This window comes from Phyllobates terribilis, unplaced genomic scaffold (genome assembly GCF_046119375.1).
Source record: "Phyllobates terribilis strain yellow unplaced genomic scaffold, ASM4611937v1 Scaffold_1__5_contigs__length_1240528914, whole genome shotgun sequence".
NCBI lineage: Eukaryota > Metazoa > Chordata > Amphibia > Anura > Dendrobatidae > Phyllobates > Phyllobates terribilis.
In genome coordinates this window covers 720,226,177-720,244,711 of record NW_027362761.1, presented here as the reverse complement: position 1 = coordinate 720,244,711, position 18,535 = coordinate 720,226,177, and the positions used below count along the sequence as shown (strand labels likewise).

Sequence of the window (18,535 nt, the reverse complement as noted above, 5' to 3'; positions counted from 1 at the left end):
TGTGTTCATTACTGACTCCCTGCACTACAACCACCATCATCCACCCACACTGCCCTGAAGCTACACTCTTCCTGTGGTGAGTAATAATACCATTGCAGCAAAACCACCAGCTTCAGAGGACTGTTCCGCAGCGGCGGCCCCTTTGGCCGCACTCCACAGGTGGCGTAGTCGGACATTATAAAATCCATATATACAAATTACCGTTGGATTGACCGCCCTGGGTCACGGACCGGGTCACCGCCACAGTGACTACAACCCCCAGCGTCTACCGGCCCGGCTCCGGGTACCCCACGGCCCAGGGGGCGCGTCAACTTCATAGGTCCCTGATCTGAGACCACTCCTGCTGTGTGATTTGCCCCACCTCTGGATCTCGTTGGCCCAGGCTATACGTCAGAAACTATTGCACCAGGGCTTGTCGGTGCTGCCACAGTCGCTGCAACATGTGCAGAGTTGAATTCCACCGTGTCGGCACATCGCATTTCAGCCGGTGAACTGGCAGGCCCAACGACTTCTGTAGAGATGTAAGTCGTTGAGCTGCGGGATGCGAACGGCGGAAGTGAGCACACAGCGACCGTGCCCTCTGCAGAAGGCCATCTAGTCCGGGATAGTGGGCTAAAAATTTATGGACAACCAGGTTCAACACGTGAGCCATACAAGGCACGTGTGTAACATTGCCCCGGCGAAGGGCCGCACCCAGGTTTGCAGCATTATCGCACACGGCCTTCCCTGGTTTCAGGTCCAGTGGAGACAACCATTCATGAAACTGGGTCTCCAGAGCTGACCACAAGTCCTCAGCTGTGTGACTCACATTTCCCAGACATTTCAAAGTAAACACTGATGCCGTTGAGCCCTGCTGCCAGCATAGTAAGGAGGTGCGCAGTTAGAAAGCAGGTGGCATTACCAGACAGGCTTTGGGTGCAGGTGGAGGACCGAGAGGAGGTTGAGGAGGCAGAAGCAGTGGAGGAACTTCTAGATAAAGAGGATTGACGTACAACTCGCGGGGACGGCAAGACTTGGACAGCAGCCCCTTGTCCTGCTGTCACCATAGTTACCCAGTGCCCTGTCAGCGACATGTAACGCCCCTGTCCATGCCTACTCGTCCAAGTGTCTGTGGTGAAATGCACCCTGTCACACACAGAGTTTCTCAAAGAAGCGGTGATGTTGTGTGCGACATGCTAGTGGAGCGCAGGCACACCTTTCTTTGAGAAGTAGTGCCGACTGGGCATCTGGTACTGGGGCACTGCGACGGACATAAGGTCTCAAAAATCCACTGTGTCCTCCAGGCGGAAAGGCAGCATTTCTGTAGCCAACAGCTTGCAGATGGTGAAATTCAACCTCTTAGCTTTCTCATGGCTAGGAGGAAATGGTCTTTTACTTGTCCACATCTGAGGGACCGAGGGCTGGCTGTTGTGCTTTGACGGGGTTGAGTAGGGTGTCCCTGGCAAACTGCCGGTCTGTGAGGAAGATGCAGGCGGACATGTTAGGTTGCCTTGATCCAAAGGTGGTGCTCTCGATGTCAGAGAGCTCTCAACACCAGCAGGTGTTTCCACTTCCCAATGAACTGACGACCTGCCAATCACACTGGCTGTTGCAGGTAAAGAGGTGGCAGGTCTGCGTCCAAAAACATGTGTGACTGCTGTCCCCCCAGTCACAGAGGATGAAGAGGCCGCGGATGCACAAGATGGGGCAGACGGTGGTTGGCCCAGCCTGCTAGGCCGCATTGTAGCACAGTGAGCTTCCCACTGCAACTTATGCTTCATATCCATGTGACGGTACATGCATGAAGTACTCAAACTATGGATTTTTTGGCCTCTACTTAGCTTTTGGTGACAAATATTACAGATAACACGAGTTGGGTCATCCTTATCGATCTGAATAAATGCCCAGGCTATGCAAGGCTTAGAGCCCATGCGACCTGAAGAGCCACTACGACTTGTGGTCAGAGGCGGAGTTGTGGTTGAGGATGCAGTTGTTGACGTGCTTCCAGTACTCCGTCTCTGTCCAGGAAGGCGCAACCTAACCTCGTCGTCAATAGCATCTGTGACGCCCCGCTGCGCTTGGTATCACAGATCCTAGAAGAGTGTATTGATGGAATCCTCCACAAGAGGCCCCCATAAACATTCACACATCTCCACCTTCCACCTCAGACCAGCAGAGGGAGCCCGTTAGGGATATAAATAGGGAAGGTGGAGCTAGGCAGTTCAGTTCCTCTGAAGAGTTCCTGCAGTAGAGAAGCCTAAGAGAGGTCAGTCTGCAGTGGAGCTCAGTCTAGTCTAGAGAACTCAGTTAATAGTTCAGCAGTGGAGCACGAGGCTCCTGCTAGCTAGATTCAGGGAGCCCAGATAGAGCTTAAGGTGTGCCGGCGTCATAAGATCGGTGAAGCGCGGCAAGCTGCCGTTAGTGTGTATAGCCTATTGAGGGCCCGAGTAGGCCGAAGGCAAGTGGCGAGTTAGTACATAAGGGGCAGAGGAGCTTAACCAGCTCACCCCGAAGCATTTACCGGACTCCGGATCCGAGCTTACCGGGATCTCTATGACCCAGTAAGGCATAACCGGAATCCCTGGAGAACTACAAGTCCCAGGATCGCTAAGGTGCTGATACGTAACAGAGCCAGGAGACGCTTAGGCCCCGCATACTGGGAGCGTGAACTTCAAGAGAAGGCCCTACCACAAGGTCAGCCAGCGCAGGACAGAGACAAAGTTAGGCCTAGCTCCAGGCAGGTCAGAAACTTACTGCGCAGAGGCAAGAAACAGGAGGCCCTACACCCGCTCATTGGGGAGGATCCTGATATGCACCCTTCACCCTACAGTGCTCCAGGATGTGCCTGAATTTCCTCCAGTAAAAGGTACTGAAGTGACTACCGTGTCCGTTTCCGTTCTTGCTCTGACCCAGCTGGGTCTCGCCTGTCCTGCATTCCCCCTGCATACGCTGCCCTGAGACCTAGCTCCACCTGTGGGGAGCTATACCATCGAGCTGCCTTATCACGGGCCTCAGTGGACTGCTGCAGCGCTGGTGCTTCTCACCAGATACCACAGGTGGTGTCACAAACTCTTATAAAATTAACAATTATCCACCCTTTTAAAGAGTGACCCCAGGGTACGGGCCAGGGAGCCGACCACCGTGACATCCCAAAGGCCAGGCAAAGGCCCGGGTGACCTCATCGACTGGCTGACTGTGGGTTGACAGTAAGTGGGATCTCCAACCTTGTCATCATCACCCTGTGTGTTATCACACCCGTCGTCCTCAAAGCCAACCTCTTCCTGCCCTGACCGAAAAGTCAAGTTGTCGCTCCAATCAGGTATTTGAGTCTCATCATCGTCTTCATCATTGTCTCCACCAACAGGAGTTACAGTTTGGGAACGAGGGTCTACATTATGCTCAGAACCTTCTTCATCTGGTCCTGGATCCGACTTATAAAGATTCTGGGCATCAGTGCAGATCATTTCCTCGTCTGGATTAACAGAAGCTCTGGAGCAGACCTCCGTTTCCCAGGCTATAGTATGAGTAAACAGCTGTGCAGACTCAACCATCTGTGTTACCCCATCCTCAGATGGTCAGCTGGAGACTTGGGAGCTGTGAGGAAGCAAGTGCGATTGGGGTGACACCTCTGAGGACTGGAGTATTTGTGATGTTGAAGTTGAGGTGGAGGAGAGCCCACTTGAAGGAGCACTTGATATCCGCTGAAGCACCTGCTGTTTTTGTGCCTCATCTGGAATTTGTAACGATGGGCGTGTCCGTAACAAAGGGATCATATCACATTGTCCACGAAAAGAAGTCGACATGTTAGTTTGGCTGGAAGATGGTCTTTCTTCTGCAGATGTTGCTCCCCCCCCACCGCGGGGGGCACGACCCACCAGCGGACAGGCACCAGTATTAGGAGAGGGGAGCTGGCCGTCAGGGTCCACCGCGGCTCTGGCACAAACCCGGCGACACGGAGGTGGCACGGGCAGGAACGGACTGGCCGTGTCGGCTTCTCACTTTTTGGATTTTAGAAGGGCATGACATGCCTATATCTGTGTCTCCCCCTCCTTTTACTCCTCCACCTCTTTTATTTTCGCATGACTATATGTACTTGTCACTTTTCCATGTGTTAGTTATGTCTTCTGAGCAGTTTGTCAGCTTTTGGACACCTTTGAAGGTGTTTTCTATGTGTTTCTATGTGTTTTTGTTTGCCTGCCATTGGTTTTAACGGTGTTCGAAGGTGTTCAACGAACAGTTCGACGAACAGTTCGGCGAACACACGGGTGTTCGACGAACCGAACCGAACTCGAACACTACAGGGGTGGCTCAACACTAGTGTTAAGGTCAAAAACAGAACAGTAAATCACTGGTAGATTCACCATTCCGCTCCCATCAGGGTCCACCTTTAGAATCTCCCAGTATATCTTCAATTTCCTCATCACTTCATTCGATTGATTGTCAAAGGTCCCAATCAATTCTACCATACCCTCATTTTGTTGTTTTGGTTTTGGGACCAAGAGAAATGATCTATTTGCTGCCCTTGCATGATAATATGCCATGTCAAGGATCAGAGTTGGAGATCCTCGTTACTCAAACCTAATCTCCAATTTCTTTGCTTTTCCCTCAAAGTCCTCTATTGGGGAACAATTGCATCTACGACTAAGGAACTGGCCCTTTGGTATTCAAATTTTTAATGCTTTAGGATGTTGACTACTCCATTCCAGAAGGCTATTTGGTGACGTTGGTTTTCTATAAATTGTGGTTGAGAGATAACCTGCGTCATTGATTACAATATGAATATTCAAAAAATCAGATTTCATATATATCAATCACAGCAGTCAATGTAAGGCTAATATCATTATAGTTTAAAGAGGAAACAAATTCTTCAAACAATTGTTCAGTCCTTGTCCATAATATCAGCACATTATCAATAAATTGAAGTCAAATGGCAATCTGTGATGTCCATTTTTCATTGGCCTCATTGAAGAACATTGTATTCTCACATCTGCCCAGGAAGAGATTAGCATACGTAGGGGCACATGGGCTCCCCATGGCTGTTTTCCTGAGCTGGTGGAAGTACTAGTAATTAAACTGAAAATAATTTTATAGCAATAAAAATTCAAGAATGTCTAAAACAAAGATGTGTTTCTGTAGATATGTTCCTCTAGCACAGGGTTCCCCAACTCCAGTCCTCAAGGCCCACCAACAGGTCATGTTTTCAGGATTTCCTTAGTATTGCACAGGTGATGGAATTATTGCCTGTGCAGGTGATGCAATTATCACCTGTGTAATACTAAGGAAATCCTGAAAACATGACCTGTTGGTGGGCCTTGAGGACTGGAGTTGGGGAACCCTGCTCTAGCATACAAAAAATACATAACAGTTATTCATTCTACCTCATGTGGTATTGAGCTCAACAAGGCCTCTACATCTAAACTGACCAAAAACACACCAGACCCCACATGGGTATCTTCAAGTCTCCTCAAAACATCCATTGTGTCACAATATATGAGGAAAGGGCTAACACAAAAGATCTTAACACTGTATCAATATATGTACTAATGTCCTGTGTTATACTCCCTATCCCTAACAAAAGCAAGCATAATGAGTTTATAAATGCTCAGTGTCATTGCCACTGCATGTGGCTCATATTGTGACCACCAGAGTCACCAGAGTATTACAGGCTCTGGTACCAAAAGCAATAATAATAAAACAATGCAAAAAAAGGCGCATAGACCACACCTCCAAAAAATCATACATTTGATCTAATGTCTCTCGGCAAAAATATATGTAACTGAACATGAGGTTCTTAGTTTAACATTCTGATCAGACTGTATGAAGCCCACTGCCACGTCACGGCAAACCTCGTAGTGGGTCCTAACATTTCCTGGCTGAACGGGAGTGGAGCCGTGTGCCAACCACCACCGCAGCGACAGTGCACCAGCAGGGCGGGCGGCCTGGTGCCTCACAGCCTCACAGCACACATGCTGCAAGACCGAGTCCCCATGACTCCAGGCCACGTCGCCCCACAAGCACAGAGCCACAGCAACAATGGCCGACACACTGCACCAACACCACATGAAAGGAGCATTGTGACTCACCTTCCTCAAGCTCTCAAGTGAGAGCAAAAATAAGCTAGACCCTCTTTGCAGTCTCCTGCTAATTAAAATCGCCTGTGCCAAATGGGAGGAGTGCTGGTCCAAGAAAAGGGAAAGAATATGCAATGCAAAAAAAGGAGCATGGACCGCACCTTCAAAAAATCATACATTTGATCTAATGCCCCTCGGCAAAAATATATATAACTGAACATGAGGTTCCTGCTGGTGCGTTGCCGCTGCGGCAGTGGTTGGCGCACGGCTCCGCTCCCGTTCAGGCAGGAAATGTTAGGACCCACTACGAGGTTTGCCATGACTTGGCAGTGGGCTTCATACAGTCTGATCAGAATGTTAAACTAAGAACCTCAAGTTCAGTTATATATATTTTTGCCAAGAGGCATTAGATCAAACGTATGATTTTTTGGAGGTGCGGTCCATGCTCCTTTTTTTGCATTGCATATTCTTTCCCTTTTCTTGGACCAGCACTCCTCCCATTTAGCAGGAGATTGCAAAGAGGGCCTAGCCTATTTTTGCTCTCACTTGAGAGGTGGAGGAAGGTGAGTCACAATGCTCCTTTCATGTGGTGTTGGTGCAGTGTGTTGGCCATTGTTGCTGTGGCTCTGTGTTTGTGGGGCGGCGTGGCCTGGAGTCATGGGGACTCGGTCTTGTAGCATGGGTGCTGTGAGACTGTGAGGCACCGGGCCGCCCGCCCTGCTGGTGCATTATCGCTGCGGCGGTGGTTGGCGCACGGTTCCGCTCCCGTTCAGGCAGGAAATGTTAGGACCCACTACGAGGTTTGCCGTGACGTGGCAGTGGGCTTCATACAGGCTGATCAGAATGTTAAACTAAGAACCTCATGTTCTGTTATAGATATTTTTGCCGAGAGGCATTAGATCAAATGTATGAGTTTTTGGAGGTGCGGTCCATGCTCCTTTTTTTGCTTTTAATAGTAACACAGTCTCCTGATGTGCCCACCTATTACTCAAAATTACTGGGCTAAATATGATGAGGCTTATGTTAGGCCGGGGACAAGAGAACATATATTGTGATATTGTTCAATGAATGTCAGCTGATCATAAAAATAATTTATATTAACCAGCATGCCATGAGGATAAATTGAATATTAGTGAGATCCCCTAGTACAATATGAGGCTTTAGCCCAGAATTTACAAGATATTGTCTTCTCATTATTATTATCTAGCAACTAGCAATTCTTCAATACAGTTATGTAAATAGAGAGGGTAGGTTACCTTCTAGAAGCTATATCCTAATTAGAATTGCAACATTATCATATTTATCATTTATCATATGGTGCTAGATAGACGTGCACCTAGCATGATGGGAATGTAAATAGACACATTTTAATGTATTATAATAAAAGGTTACATTTTATCTCATTAATCCACTCAGGTCAGTGATACAGTTTGTAATTTAGTGCATTTAGATATATTGTGGGTTTGCATATTGTGATATTTATCCTGCTGCGGCTTCCTCTGTGGACTAACATTGTGGGTTTTTGTTTAAGAAGATACTCAACTCTGCTTGTGATTCCTTCATTTCTAGGTCTTCTTTGCCGGTTTCGTCGCATCCCGGCTTCTTGTGATATTTCAGCAAATTTGCATTGTCCATGTCACTGATGAAGATAGCTGAAATAGAGGTGAGATGCACTTGGCTATCTCCATCAGTCCCATAGACTTTGAATGTTCAAACTCTTAAAACTTTATCTTCTCACTACTGCAATGAAGTAGAGTGGGGGCAAGGATCTCCATTTTAGTAATTCGTGGTAGTCATGTGGATAGGTGATAAATGTTGATTGTAAGACAACACCTTTAACTGTTTATTTATATCCCAAGCAGCACTATTACTAACACTGTTAAATTTGCTCTCAAAGACTTGGAGGAAACTAACATTTTACCTTTCTAATATCCTCAGTTCATTTAAAACAGAACATTCAGATAGGTTATCTCATGACTTTAAGACTTTGCATTTCAGTACATGAATTATACTAAGAATAATACAATCATCATTATACTAAGAATCATACCATCATTCAAAGAATAACAGGACAGAGATAAAAATTGAAAACAAGCAAGCAAGGAAAAATAATCTAAGAAATTCTCTGAAACAGAAAATGTCATTGCATATAAACTCATTATCTAGGTTTTCACAACTTTTACATTTTCTTCCATAGAGGTCAGTAGCAAATAATAGCATTTAATAAAACATGTTTATTATCTTCATTTAAATGTAGCACAATTTTTGATTCACCCAGTGTGCCAAGTTTGAGATGTTAAAAAGATAATTAGAACTATATATGTCTAAATAGGACTGGGGCAAGTTTTGCTTTTAAGGCACCTCATTTCAATCATGAGGTTATTCACTGCCCTCTAGCAACACTCTAACACATTATACCTTGGGCCCCAGAACCAATTATTGCAGGTTTTACAGTTATAGTGTACTGCCCAGAAAAGCTAAAGCCTCAATAGTGTGCACTTCTTGGACTGATCTACTCCATCATCAACCTCCTCCAGTGGCTGTATCAGGTGCCACATTTTAACCACTTTGATCCTGAGCTATCTCCCAATGATAATTTGTGATTATATTTAGACGCTAATCAGCAATTTCATCTGCATGGGGCCTAGTTTAGTTGGCTTGTCAACCCAAACCATGGCTTTTCCTGGCAAATCCAGATGCACAACTTCATCTGCTAAGTGCGGTTGCACCTCTCCTCCCATAGGCGGACTCCTTCAGTACTAAAACTGCTCTAGGGGTAGTGGTCTCATGATGGAAACAGAGGGCCTGCACCAACAATACAATTAATTCATCATCTCAAGTCCCAGAGGGATCCAGCTATCAGTTAGACTTAATTGCTGAGCTTCATATGACCCTCTATGTCTCTACAATAAGGATTACTGCTGTGTGATTATTTCTGACTTCAGAGACTACAGACTCACCTCATTGTGTCCAAGAAAAACTGGAACACAGTGCAAGGCATAGCAGAAATTATAGTTTCGGGCCTCCACATCTACAATCCACTTTATTGTACTCAGAGGCCCTCCTAACAATTCCCACTTGTCCGCAGGTAACAGCACAATTCTAAAAAAGGCATTGTCTGAAGTTTTCTTGGACGCTTCTCACAGTCTACAACATTTAAAAACATGATTAAAGAGTATGAAGATGCTGAAGACTGTGTGACCCAACCACGTATTCATAAATCAGGTAAACCAGAGGGGACATGCCCCACATTTTAGGACTATGTGCAAAGCTCACCAAGCTATATACCCTAGTTTTAAATATCTCCATCTAAAATGAAATTTTCTTCAACCAAGTGTGACAAACCTCACCATCAACCAAAACTACTAGTTCTACTAAAACACTTGATGATGCCTATCCCAATTTTTATATGAACTAAAAATCTTCAGTATACAGTCTATGGAAGTAGACTTTCACCTCTAGACTATATTATTACAAGTTAAATATAATGAGGGAAACTCATTCTATAGAGGACCTGTCACTAGATCATCAGTGGACAGTTTTTCCTCTTATTTTATTAATTCTGCTCATACTGTTTCAGATAAATCAGCCTCTTTATTTAGTGCTACTTATTATGGTCTGTACTAAGGGTACTTGCTCACAGAGTAATAATGCAGAGCAGACTAAGGATATAAACCCAGAGAATCCTGTGAGCAATAGTCCCTTAGTGAAGACCATAACATTTCAGGAACCATATGGTGGATTTGTAAAGAACAAACAAACAAATCAAAAATACTCAAGGTAGTAGCGGTATTACAATAAGAAGAAAAACTGGCTACCTTTAACTTGGTTACAGGTTCTCGTTCAACAGACTTTCCCTGGTAAACAAAATCCTCCTGCAAACATGGACAAAAGCCTAAGGGCTTATGCAGACATCCTTGTAAGTCAGTCCAAGCCCGGACTGCAATGCATGGACTGGCTGTAGGTCTCCCTATCCAAGCATGACAGCTTTGCATATCTCTGAAGCTGTGATGCTCAGATTGGAAGAGCCGCAGCCAGTTCATGTATTGCAGTCAATGCTCAGACCAATTTCCATGGACGTCTGCATGAGCCCTAATGGGGAAAAAAGGCACTTCTGTCTGTAAAAACGAAAGGACCCTCAGATCAGTCCAATATTGAAATATTCATTAAAAGCAACTATTGCACTTCACAAAGTGCAACTATTCACTTCACAAAGCAACTATTGCAACTACAAAAATACTTATAATCAGTGGTATTATGCCCCTACTTATGATTCAGAAGACTCTGTAGTATTTCTAGTCAGGAAGATTTAGATAAGGAACAAAAAGACCTCTCAGTCTCAAGAACCTTCTTCAGGTGATTTTACTCCACCACAATGGAACCAATCTTGAAAATTTCTGATATATGAACACTTTTTTAGACAATTGGAAAACAGAGTGAAAGTCTTAGAAAACCTGTCCACCACCAAAAATGAACATGGGCTAAGAAAACTCTTAGAACTTACAATCAAAAGAGAAACCCTCTTGACCAAGTTATGTGCCTTTCTGGAAGATCATGAAAGCTGCACTAGGTGCAACAATGTCAGAAACAAAAGTCTACCTGAGTCAATTTCCAAAGGTGCACTCCCTCAACTACGGAAAGATAACCTTCACAAATTTCATCCTACAAGAAGACCCATAGATCTGATGATTGAGAGGGCACACAAAGCTTTATGTATACATGTAGAAGATGAATGGACAAGCTTTGCCATTCCTCTTAGCATCAAGGATTCGGGTAAGGCTATGGAATGTTGGCAACCTCCGGCAGCCCAATAATGTGGTAGTCCCAGCAGTCAGATACCCACCAAAGTTATTACCTATCCTGTTAGCATGTGATAATGTCCTCAAACCAAAATACCACTTTTATATTTTAAATTATATTTAAGTATTTTGGTCTGAGGTAACTGATCTCATTTAGTGGTAGTCTTGTGATACCAACTAACCCAAATGTCTGAAATGGCAATTTACATGAAGTCCAATAGCAGCATCATGTGTCTGTATCCTGGTACATAAAACCCTCAAGATTTTTTTTTTGTCAACCACACAACCAAACTAGGCACAGCTATGAAGTAAAAAACAGTCATTTAGTCTTTAAATACCGTAAAATCTCATGTACAGTACATTTCTTAATCCATTAATAAAAATGATCTTTTCGGGTTATTTAAGATGACTCAGTTTTCATCTTAGTCCAATCTTCTATACACCCTGCTCCCAGGATCAAGAGCCCACAGACATGCAATGAAAACTAATTACAAATAAAGAGCATTCTAACCACACTGCGTTATACTCACAAACAGTGTCTGCAAGTCAGCATTTCATATGTTGAAGTCATCAGTTGGTATGTTATTTTCAAAATGCAATTTATCCTATCCCACAAATGGAACCAAGAAAACAAAATAATACAATATACTGATTTTATCAATAAAATTTGTTTCAAATTGATTTTATTTATACTCACAAAAGTAGACTTACAAAAGATCATCCATCATCTAATTAGCACATTGCAAAGAAACAATTCAACATACAATGGCATGTAAAAGTTTGGGCACCCCTGGTGAAAATTACTGTTGTTGTGAACAGTTAATAGAGTTGAAGATGCAATGATCTCTAAGGGCTAAAATTAAAGATGACACATTTACTTTGTGTTTTAGGCAAAAAAAAAAATATATAGTCATTTTTTACATTTTAAAAATTATGAAAAAAAGAAAATGGGCTGATGCAAAAACGTTGAGCACCCTGCATGGTTAGTACCTAGTAACACCCCCTTTTGCAAGTATCACAGCTTGTAAATGCTTTTTGTAGCCAGCCAAGAGTCTTTCAAGTCTTGTTTGAGGGATTTTCATTCATCCTTCCTTGGAAATTTCTTCCAGTTTTGTGAGATTCCTGGGTCATCTTGCATGCACTGCTATTTTGCGGTCTAGCCACAGATTTTCAACTATGTTCAGATCAGGGGACTGTGAGGGCCATTGTAAAACCTTCAGATTGCACCTTTTGAGGTAGTCTATTGTGGATTTTGACATACAGTATATTTAGGATTATTAGAAGCCATCCTCTTTTCAACTTCAGCTTTTTTTACAGATGGTGTTACGTTTGCATCAAGAATTTGTTGAAATTTCATCTGAATCTTAACCGCCTCATATTGCAACGTACCAACAAGGCAGCAGTCAATAGTGAAGTTTCAGCTGCAGCACACACGGCTGAGTCACTCTGCGGAGCAACAACACTTAACCACCCATGAGTGAGCCTCCATGCAGGACGTGTGTGCCATGTTGCACTGCTTTGAATACTCCACCAATATGGCCAGCGCTGATGACACAATCATCAGCATTACTATACCACTTATATGCTTGCTGGAAAAAACAATTCAGGCCACGATGGATGAGATGGTGGCCCAGGAGGAAGAGGAGCAGGGCCAATTCACAACGTTATTGAGCCTGTCGTCCACACATAGCTCGGAGGGTGGGTTACTGTCCCAACAGCAGCCAGGCACCCAACTATACAGCCAGGGGTCAGTTTTAGAGGATTATGAGGAGGAGGAGGAACAATCGTGTTCTTAGCACTCAGATCAGCTCACAGGCATCACTGGAGCATGGCTGGGGGTATACAGAGAACCCAGATGATACACCTGCCACCGAGGACCACTTTTCGTTGCCTTTGGGCGGCCTGGCACACATGAGCCAATACATGCTGCTGTGCCTACGCAACGAGTGCCGAGTTGCCTGTATTGTTACCCGTGCAGATTACTGGGTGGCCACCCTGCTGGCTCCCCGGTAAAAGGACAACATACCATCATTACTTCCGTCACTGAAGCGAGAGCGCAAAATGTGTGAATACAAGCAGATGCTGGTCGAGAATCTACTGATGGCTTTCCCACCTGACAGCTGGGGTTCAGTGGAGCAACAATGCAGAGGCGGAGGAGGAAGTCACCAATGCAGCTGGTGTTCTGCCAGCACCTCGGAAGGCAATGCTAGCATGGCCTAAATGTGACAAAACTTTATGAGCAAGCCGCAACATCCAGCACCACTATCTAATAAGGTGTGTATTAGCAGGACTCAGCATTACAACAACATGGTGGAAGAGTACCTGTTCACATGTCTCCACCTACTAGCTGATTGGTCTGCCCCAATTAACTTCTGGGTCTCCAGATTGGACACATGGCCTGAGCTTGCCCTTTATGCTTTGGGGGTGCTGTCCTTCCCTGCGGCAAATGTCATGACAGAGCATGTCTTTAGCATCGCAGATGGTGTGATCACAGACAGGCGCATCCACCTGTCTACATCCAACGTAGGGAAGCTAACATTCCTTAAAATGAACCAGGCATGGATCCCACAGGACTTGTCCATACCTTTGGATGACTATAGACTATAACAGCCGCACTCAGCCAGTATTCTACTCTATTTGCCATTCATATCATTTGGGTGCCGACTCTCCGAATAAAAAGCCCAAAAAAGTGTGTTGGCTACCTCCTCCTCTGCCTCTTCCACCTACAGCGCCACATCCACACCCTCCATCTCCTTCTCCAGTTGGACCTCCGCCCTTTGGTTGTAGCTTGTTAGTTTATTTTGGGTTCATTGTATGTTGTTTGAAGTCAGTTCCCTTAAAAAAAAATAAAAAAATACAGATACAAAAAAAAGTGTTGGGTTACACACCCAGAGTGTTTTAAGTCTGTTCCATAAAACTAAATAAAAAAATTCATAAATAACAAAAAAAAAACAGTGTTGAATTACACTTTCCTTGCCTCTTCCACCTATACCGCCATGTTCATCTCTTCCTCCACTTGAACTCACGCCTCCTGGTTCTATATTTTTTTCTAAATTCTAGATTTTTGTAGGTTAGTTCCATAAAAATATTTCTATATTAAATTTGTTAAATTATAGGTTTTTATAAATCAGTTCCATAAAAATATAAAAAAATAAAATAACAAAATAAAAAAAAATAAAAAACACACAAAAAAAAAGTGTTGCCTTGCCTCTTCCACCTAGGCCTCCACGTTCACCTCGTTCTCCACTTGGACCCACGCCTCCTGGTTCTAGATTGCTAGTTTTAGTTTTGTAAATTATAGGTGTTTTTAAGTAAGTTTCAGAAATAAAATCCAAAAAATGTAATAAAATTAAAAACACACTGAAAAAAAGAAAAAAAAGTACAAAAATAACAAAGAAATAATCAGTTTTGGATGCCTCTTGCCTTTTCCACCTATACCACCATGTCCACCTCCACCTCTTCCACATCCTCCTCCACTTGAACCTCTTCCTCCTGGTTCAAGATTATTACTTTTTATTTCTGCTCTGCTTAGCGTAGGCACACGATGCATCTGTAGTGAGCGGCAGTATTAGGTTTTGTGTGTGTGCAGTTTTCCAAAAACACTCTATGTGTAATCTTCACCCGTGTCTGTGATAGTACTGTGTGCAAGGTGCCCAAACGAGGTAGTCATGGGCGAGCTGTAGCCCATGCTCGCTTTGGCACTCTACAGACAAAGTGTGTCCTCCCTCTGGTGCTGCTGTGTATGTGGTGTCGCTTCTTACTTCTGACCAGCCAGCCTTTTCTGACTCCAGAAATTCCTCTTCTGGAACCAGGGCAGCAATCAATTCAGAGGACACAGAGTTCATAACAACAACTAGAACTTTACTTGGTAACTGGTAGTATTTACAGTATTTACAGGGAGATATAAAGGATAAGACCCAACGGGTTGTCATCTTCTCCTCAGGTACTGGAAACAACTTCAGCCCTGGTTTCCAATCTAGGTGAAGCATCTCTGTTGTTTTCTTCTCTAGCCCTAGAGAATCTTCTTCACCAAAGACAGTATATCCGTATCCTAGTTCTCTCCACATCCTAGACTTGAGTCCTATCTTCTTCTGCAGGCTTGAAGACAGAATGTTCCCCTAGATCTCTGAAGACTCTCGAGGTTCCCAGGCCGGCTAAGGGGACTCTTGTGGAGGGATTCTTTTATCTGATGATCCACTGTCTGGCATACTAGGTCCACGTCTACCCTAGCAGCACTTATAGAACCTGTCAGCTCTTCTGCAGTACTGCACACTACTGACTGTGCCCACTTCCTGCACTAGACACTAGCACTGAGTTCCCCCTCCCTCTACTGGGCTGATTGTCACAGCTAACCCCACCTGGACCAAACTGCAGCCCCAGAGGGCTCTAACTTCAGAGGGAGACTATCTCCTTCACCACCACTACATTCCCCCACACTGTAATTGTGGTTGTCCTCGGCCATACTAGACAACCAATGCAAGTGTCAACATTTATCATATTATAACATATTATAAAACTTTGAGTAGGAGACTGGTCCTGATGTCTTCTTCTTGTGTGGTAACCGGCCCTTCTCGGTTAAGGGGCCCGGAACAGCAACCAGGATAGTTCATTTTTATAACATTTGAAACTATTTAGTAGCACCGGTCCTTCTTGGCAAGGACCCCGGAACCACAGTGTCCATGTTCATTTTATTAATTCAACAACAGCCCTCCATTTGCTTAAGAACAGAGTCCCGAGGCACACACTATCTTAGTTGTAGAGGATATCAATCCTCAAGGCTTGTCTCAGTACTTCGAATTCCAGCAGAAAAAGGCACAACAGTCGCAACAAAATAGCACTGTGGGTAAAAACACATTTTTACAATCTGCAACCGTGGGAGTACTTTGCCTAAAAAACACTTAAAAAAGTAAGGAGAGCATCAAATAAGGGATATGGATGAGCATATCAACTTCTTGTTTTTGCCATGTTGGTGTGTTTCTTGCTGTTTTATATCGGTATCATCTGCTGGAAATGAGTGTACATTTTGGTCACAAAATACATCTCTTCCACAGTCCACAACATGATAGCTGCTTTCCATGCATTTATTGACCGATTAAAAAATTACCTGATGGGCCGTACTTCATTTTGAACCGCGCCTTCTTCCAGAACATGACTCTCATTATGGACCAAACCCTGTCTTCAGTACATCACCTTTTCTAGGCCGAACCTTCAACGGGTGGATCTCTTTTTCGCGTCCTCGGGCGCTGTACACTCCCACGATGGGCCCGACTTCTCCACCTCAGACCACAGGTTGCCACCATGCTTTGAATAATCATTTTTTCAAGGTAAAAAAGGTATTCTTTAACTGCATAAATAGTAAGAAACTAAAAAAATTATAGTGTTGGCCCCCTTTAAAATAGTCTGGGTGAAATGGTGGATGAGGATGAGGAAAAAGCCACTATGCTAAATGATTTTTTTTCAACAGTATTTACACAAGAAAATCGCATGACAGAAAACATGATCATTGATAACAAAAATTCTCCATTAAATGTCACTTGCTTCACTCAACAGGAAGTACGGCGGCGTCTAAAAATCACTAAAGTTGACAAATCCCCGGGCCCGGGTGGGATACACCCACGAGTACTGCAGGAATTAAGTAAAGTCATAGATAAACCATTATTTTTAATCTTTAAAGATTCCATAATAACAGGGTCTGTACCACAGGACTGGCATATAGCAATTGTGGTGCCAATATTCAAAAGGGGACAAAAACTGAACTTGGAAATCATAGGATAGTAAGCTTAACCTCTACTGTGGGTAAAATCCTGGAGGGTTTTCTAAGAGATGCTATACTAGAGTATCTGAAGAAGAATAACCTCATGACCCAATATCAGCATGGGTTTACGAGGGACCGTTCCTGTCAAACTAATCTGATCAGCTTTTATGAAGAGGTAAGTTCTGGACTGGACCAAGGAAATGCAGTGGATGTTGTGTATATGTACTTTTCAAAAGCTTTTGATACGGTTCCACACAAAAGGTTGATACATAAAATGAGAACAATGGGGATAGGGGAAAATATATGTAAGTGGGTTAAGAACTGGCTCAGTGATCGGAAACAAAGAGTGGTTATTCATGGAACACACTCAGACTTGGTCACAGTTAACAGAGGGGTACCACAGTGGTCAGTATTGGGCCCTCTTCTTTTTAACATATTTATTAATGACCTTGTGGGGGGCATACAGAGTAGTATTTCAATATTTGCAGATGACACTAAACTCGGCAGGGTAATCAATACAGAGGAGGACAATTTTACAGGAGGATCTATTATTACAGGAGGATCTATGTAAACTAGAAGCTTGGGCTGATAAATGGCAAATGAGCTTTAATGGGGATAAATGTAAGGTAATGCACTTGGGCAGAGGAAATAAAATGTATAATTATATGCTTAATTGTAAAACACCGGGCAAAACTATCATTGAAAAAGACCTGGGTGTATTGGTGGACATCAAGCTCACGTTTGGTGGTCAGTGTCAGGCAGCTGCTGCAAAGGCAAATAAAATAATGGGATGCATTAAAAGAGGCATAGATGCTCATGAGGAGAACATAATTTTACCTCTATACAAGTTACTAGTGCGACCACACTTAGAATACTGTGTACAGTTCTGGTCTCCGGTGTATAAGAAAGACATAGCTGAACTAGAGCAGGTGCAGAGAAGAGCTACCAAGGTTATTAGAGGACTGGGGGTCTGCAATACCAAGACAGGCTGTTACACTTGGGGTTATTGAGTTTGGAAAAACGAAGGCTTAGGGGTGATCTTATTACTATGTACAAATATATGAGGGGACAGTACAAAGACCTTTCTACTGATCTTTTTACTCTGAGGCCTGAGACGGGGACAAGGGAGCATCTTCTACATCTGGAGGAAAGAAGGTTTAATCATAATCACAGATGAGAATTCTTTACTGTAAGAGCAGTGAGACTATGGAACTCTCTGCCGCATGATGTTGTAATGAGTGATTCACTACTAAAATTTAAGAAGGGCCTGGATGCCTTTCTTGAAAAGTATAATATCACAGGTTATATATACTAGATTCCTTCATAGGACGTTGATCCAGGGAACTAGTCTGATTGCCGTATGTGGAGTCAAGAAGGAATTTTTTTCCCCCAATGTGGAGCTTGGTGTTTGCCACATGGTTTTTTTTTGCCTTCCTCTGGATCAACATGTTAGGCTATGCATTGAACTAGATGGACTTAGTCTTCCTTCAATCTTAAAAACTATGTTACTATGTTACTATGTAACACTTCAGGCCCCCGGAACCCTTAGCCAACAGCATTGGGGAGGCGTCCCAAAGCAAAGGGGCTGTGACTGCCAGTAGCAAGCCTCTAGGTGGAACGCCAGCTTAATCTAAGATCATACTACCCGCTTTTCATCGGCGGCATTGATAACGTACGCTACTGGAGCAGACATTTTGGATATGGGGGGCTACTGTGCCCCATTGTCTGGGTGTGAAATTTTAAATGTGAAAACATGCTCTGTGTGTGAAATTTGTTATCCGCTTCTGTGGGTGTACTGTGCCCAAAAGCATCTGTGTACTCATCAGCCGTGTCTGTATGTATAGTGCACTTAAAAAATAATTTTACTCTTCCTTTGTGGCCGACCTAATGCTCATTAAAGTATTTAACAACTCATTCCAATTACATAGCCT

The 18,535-nt window shown here is 43.8% G+C and overlaps 1 protein-coding gene across 12 annotated transcripts in view; it reads left to right on the top strand.

Moving 5' to 3' along the window:
* The window catches only part of ADGRL3 (adhesion G protein-coupled receptor L3), a 1,088,292-nt gene that overhangs the window by 1,007,541 nt on the left and 62,216 nt on the right, over positions 1 to 18,535 (top strand). The window contains exon 24 of one of the 12 annotated variants that reach the window (XM_073686325.1): positions 12,167 to 12,300. The exons of the other annotated variants lie outside the window; for them this stretch is intronic. Within the exon in view, the coding sequence (XP_073542426.1) occupies positions 12,167 to 12,198 (32 nt within the window). The 3' untranslated portion in view covers positions 12,199 to 12,300. Of the gene's footprint in view, positions 1 to 12,166; positions 12,301 to 18,535 lie in introns of those variants that run through there. 12 annotated transcript variants of the gene reach the window in all.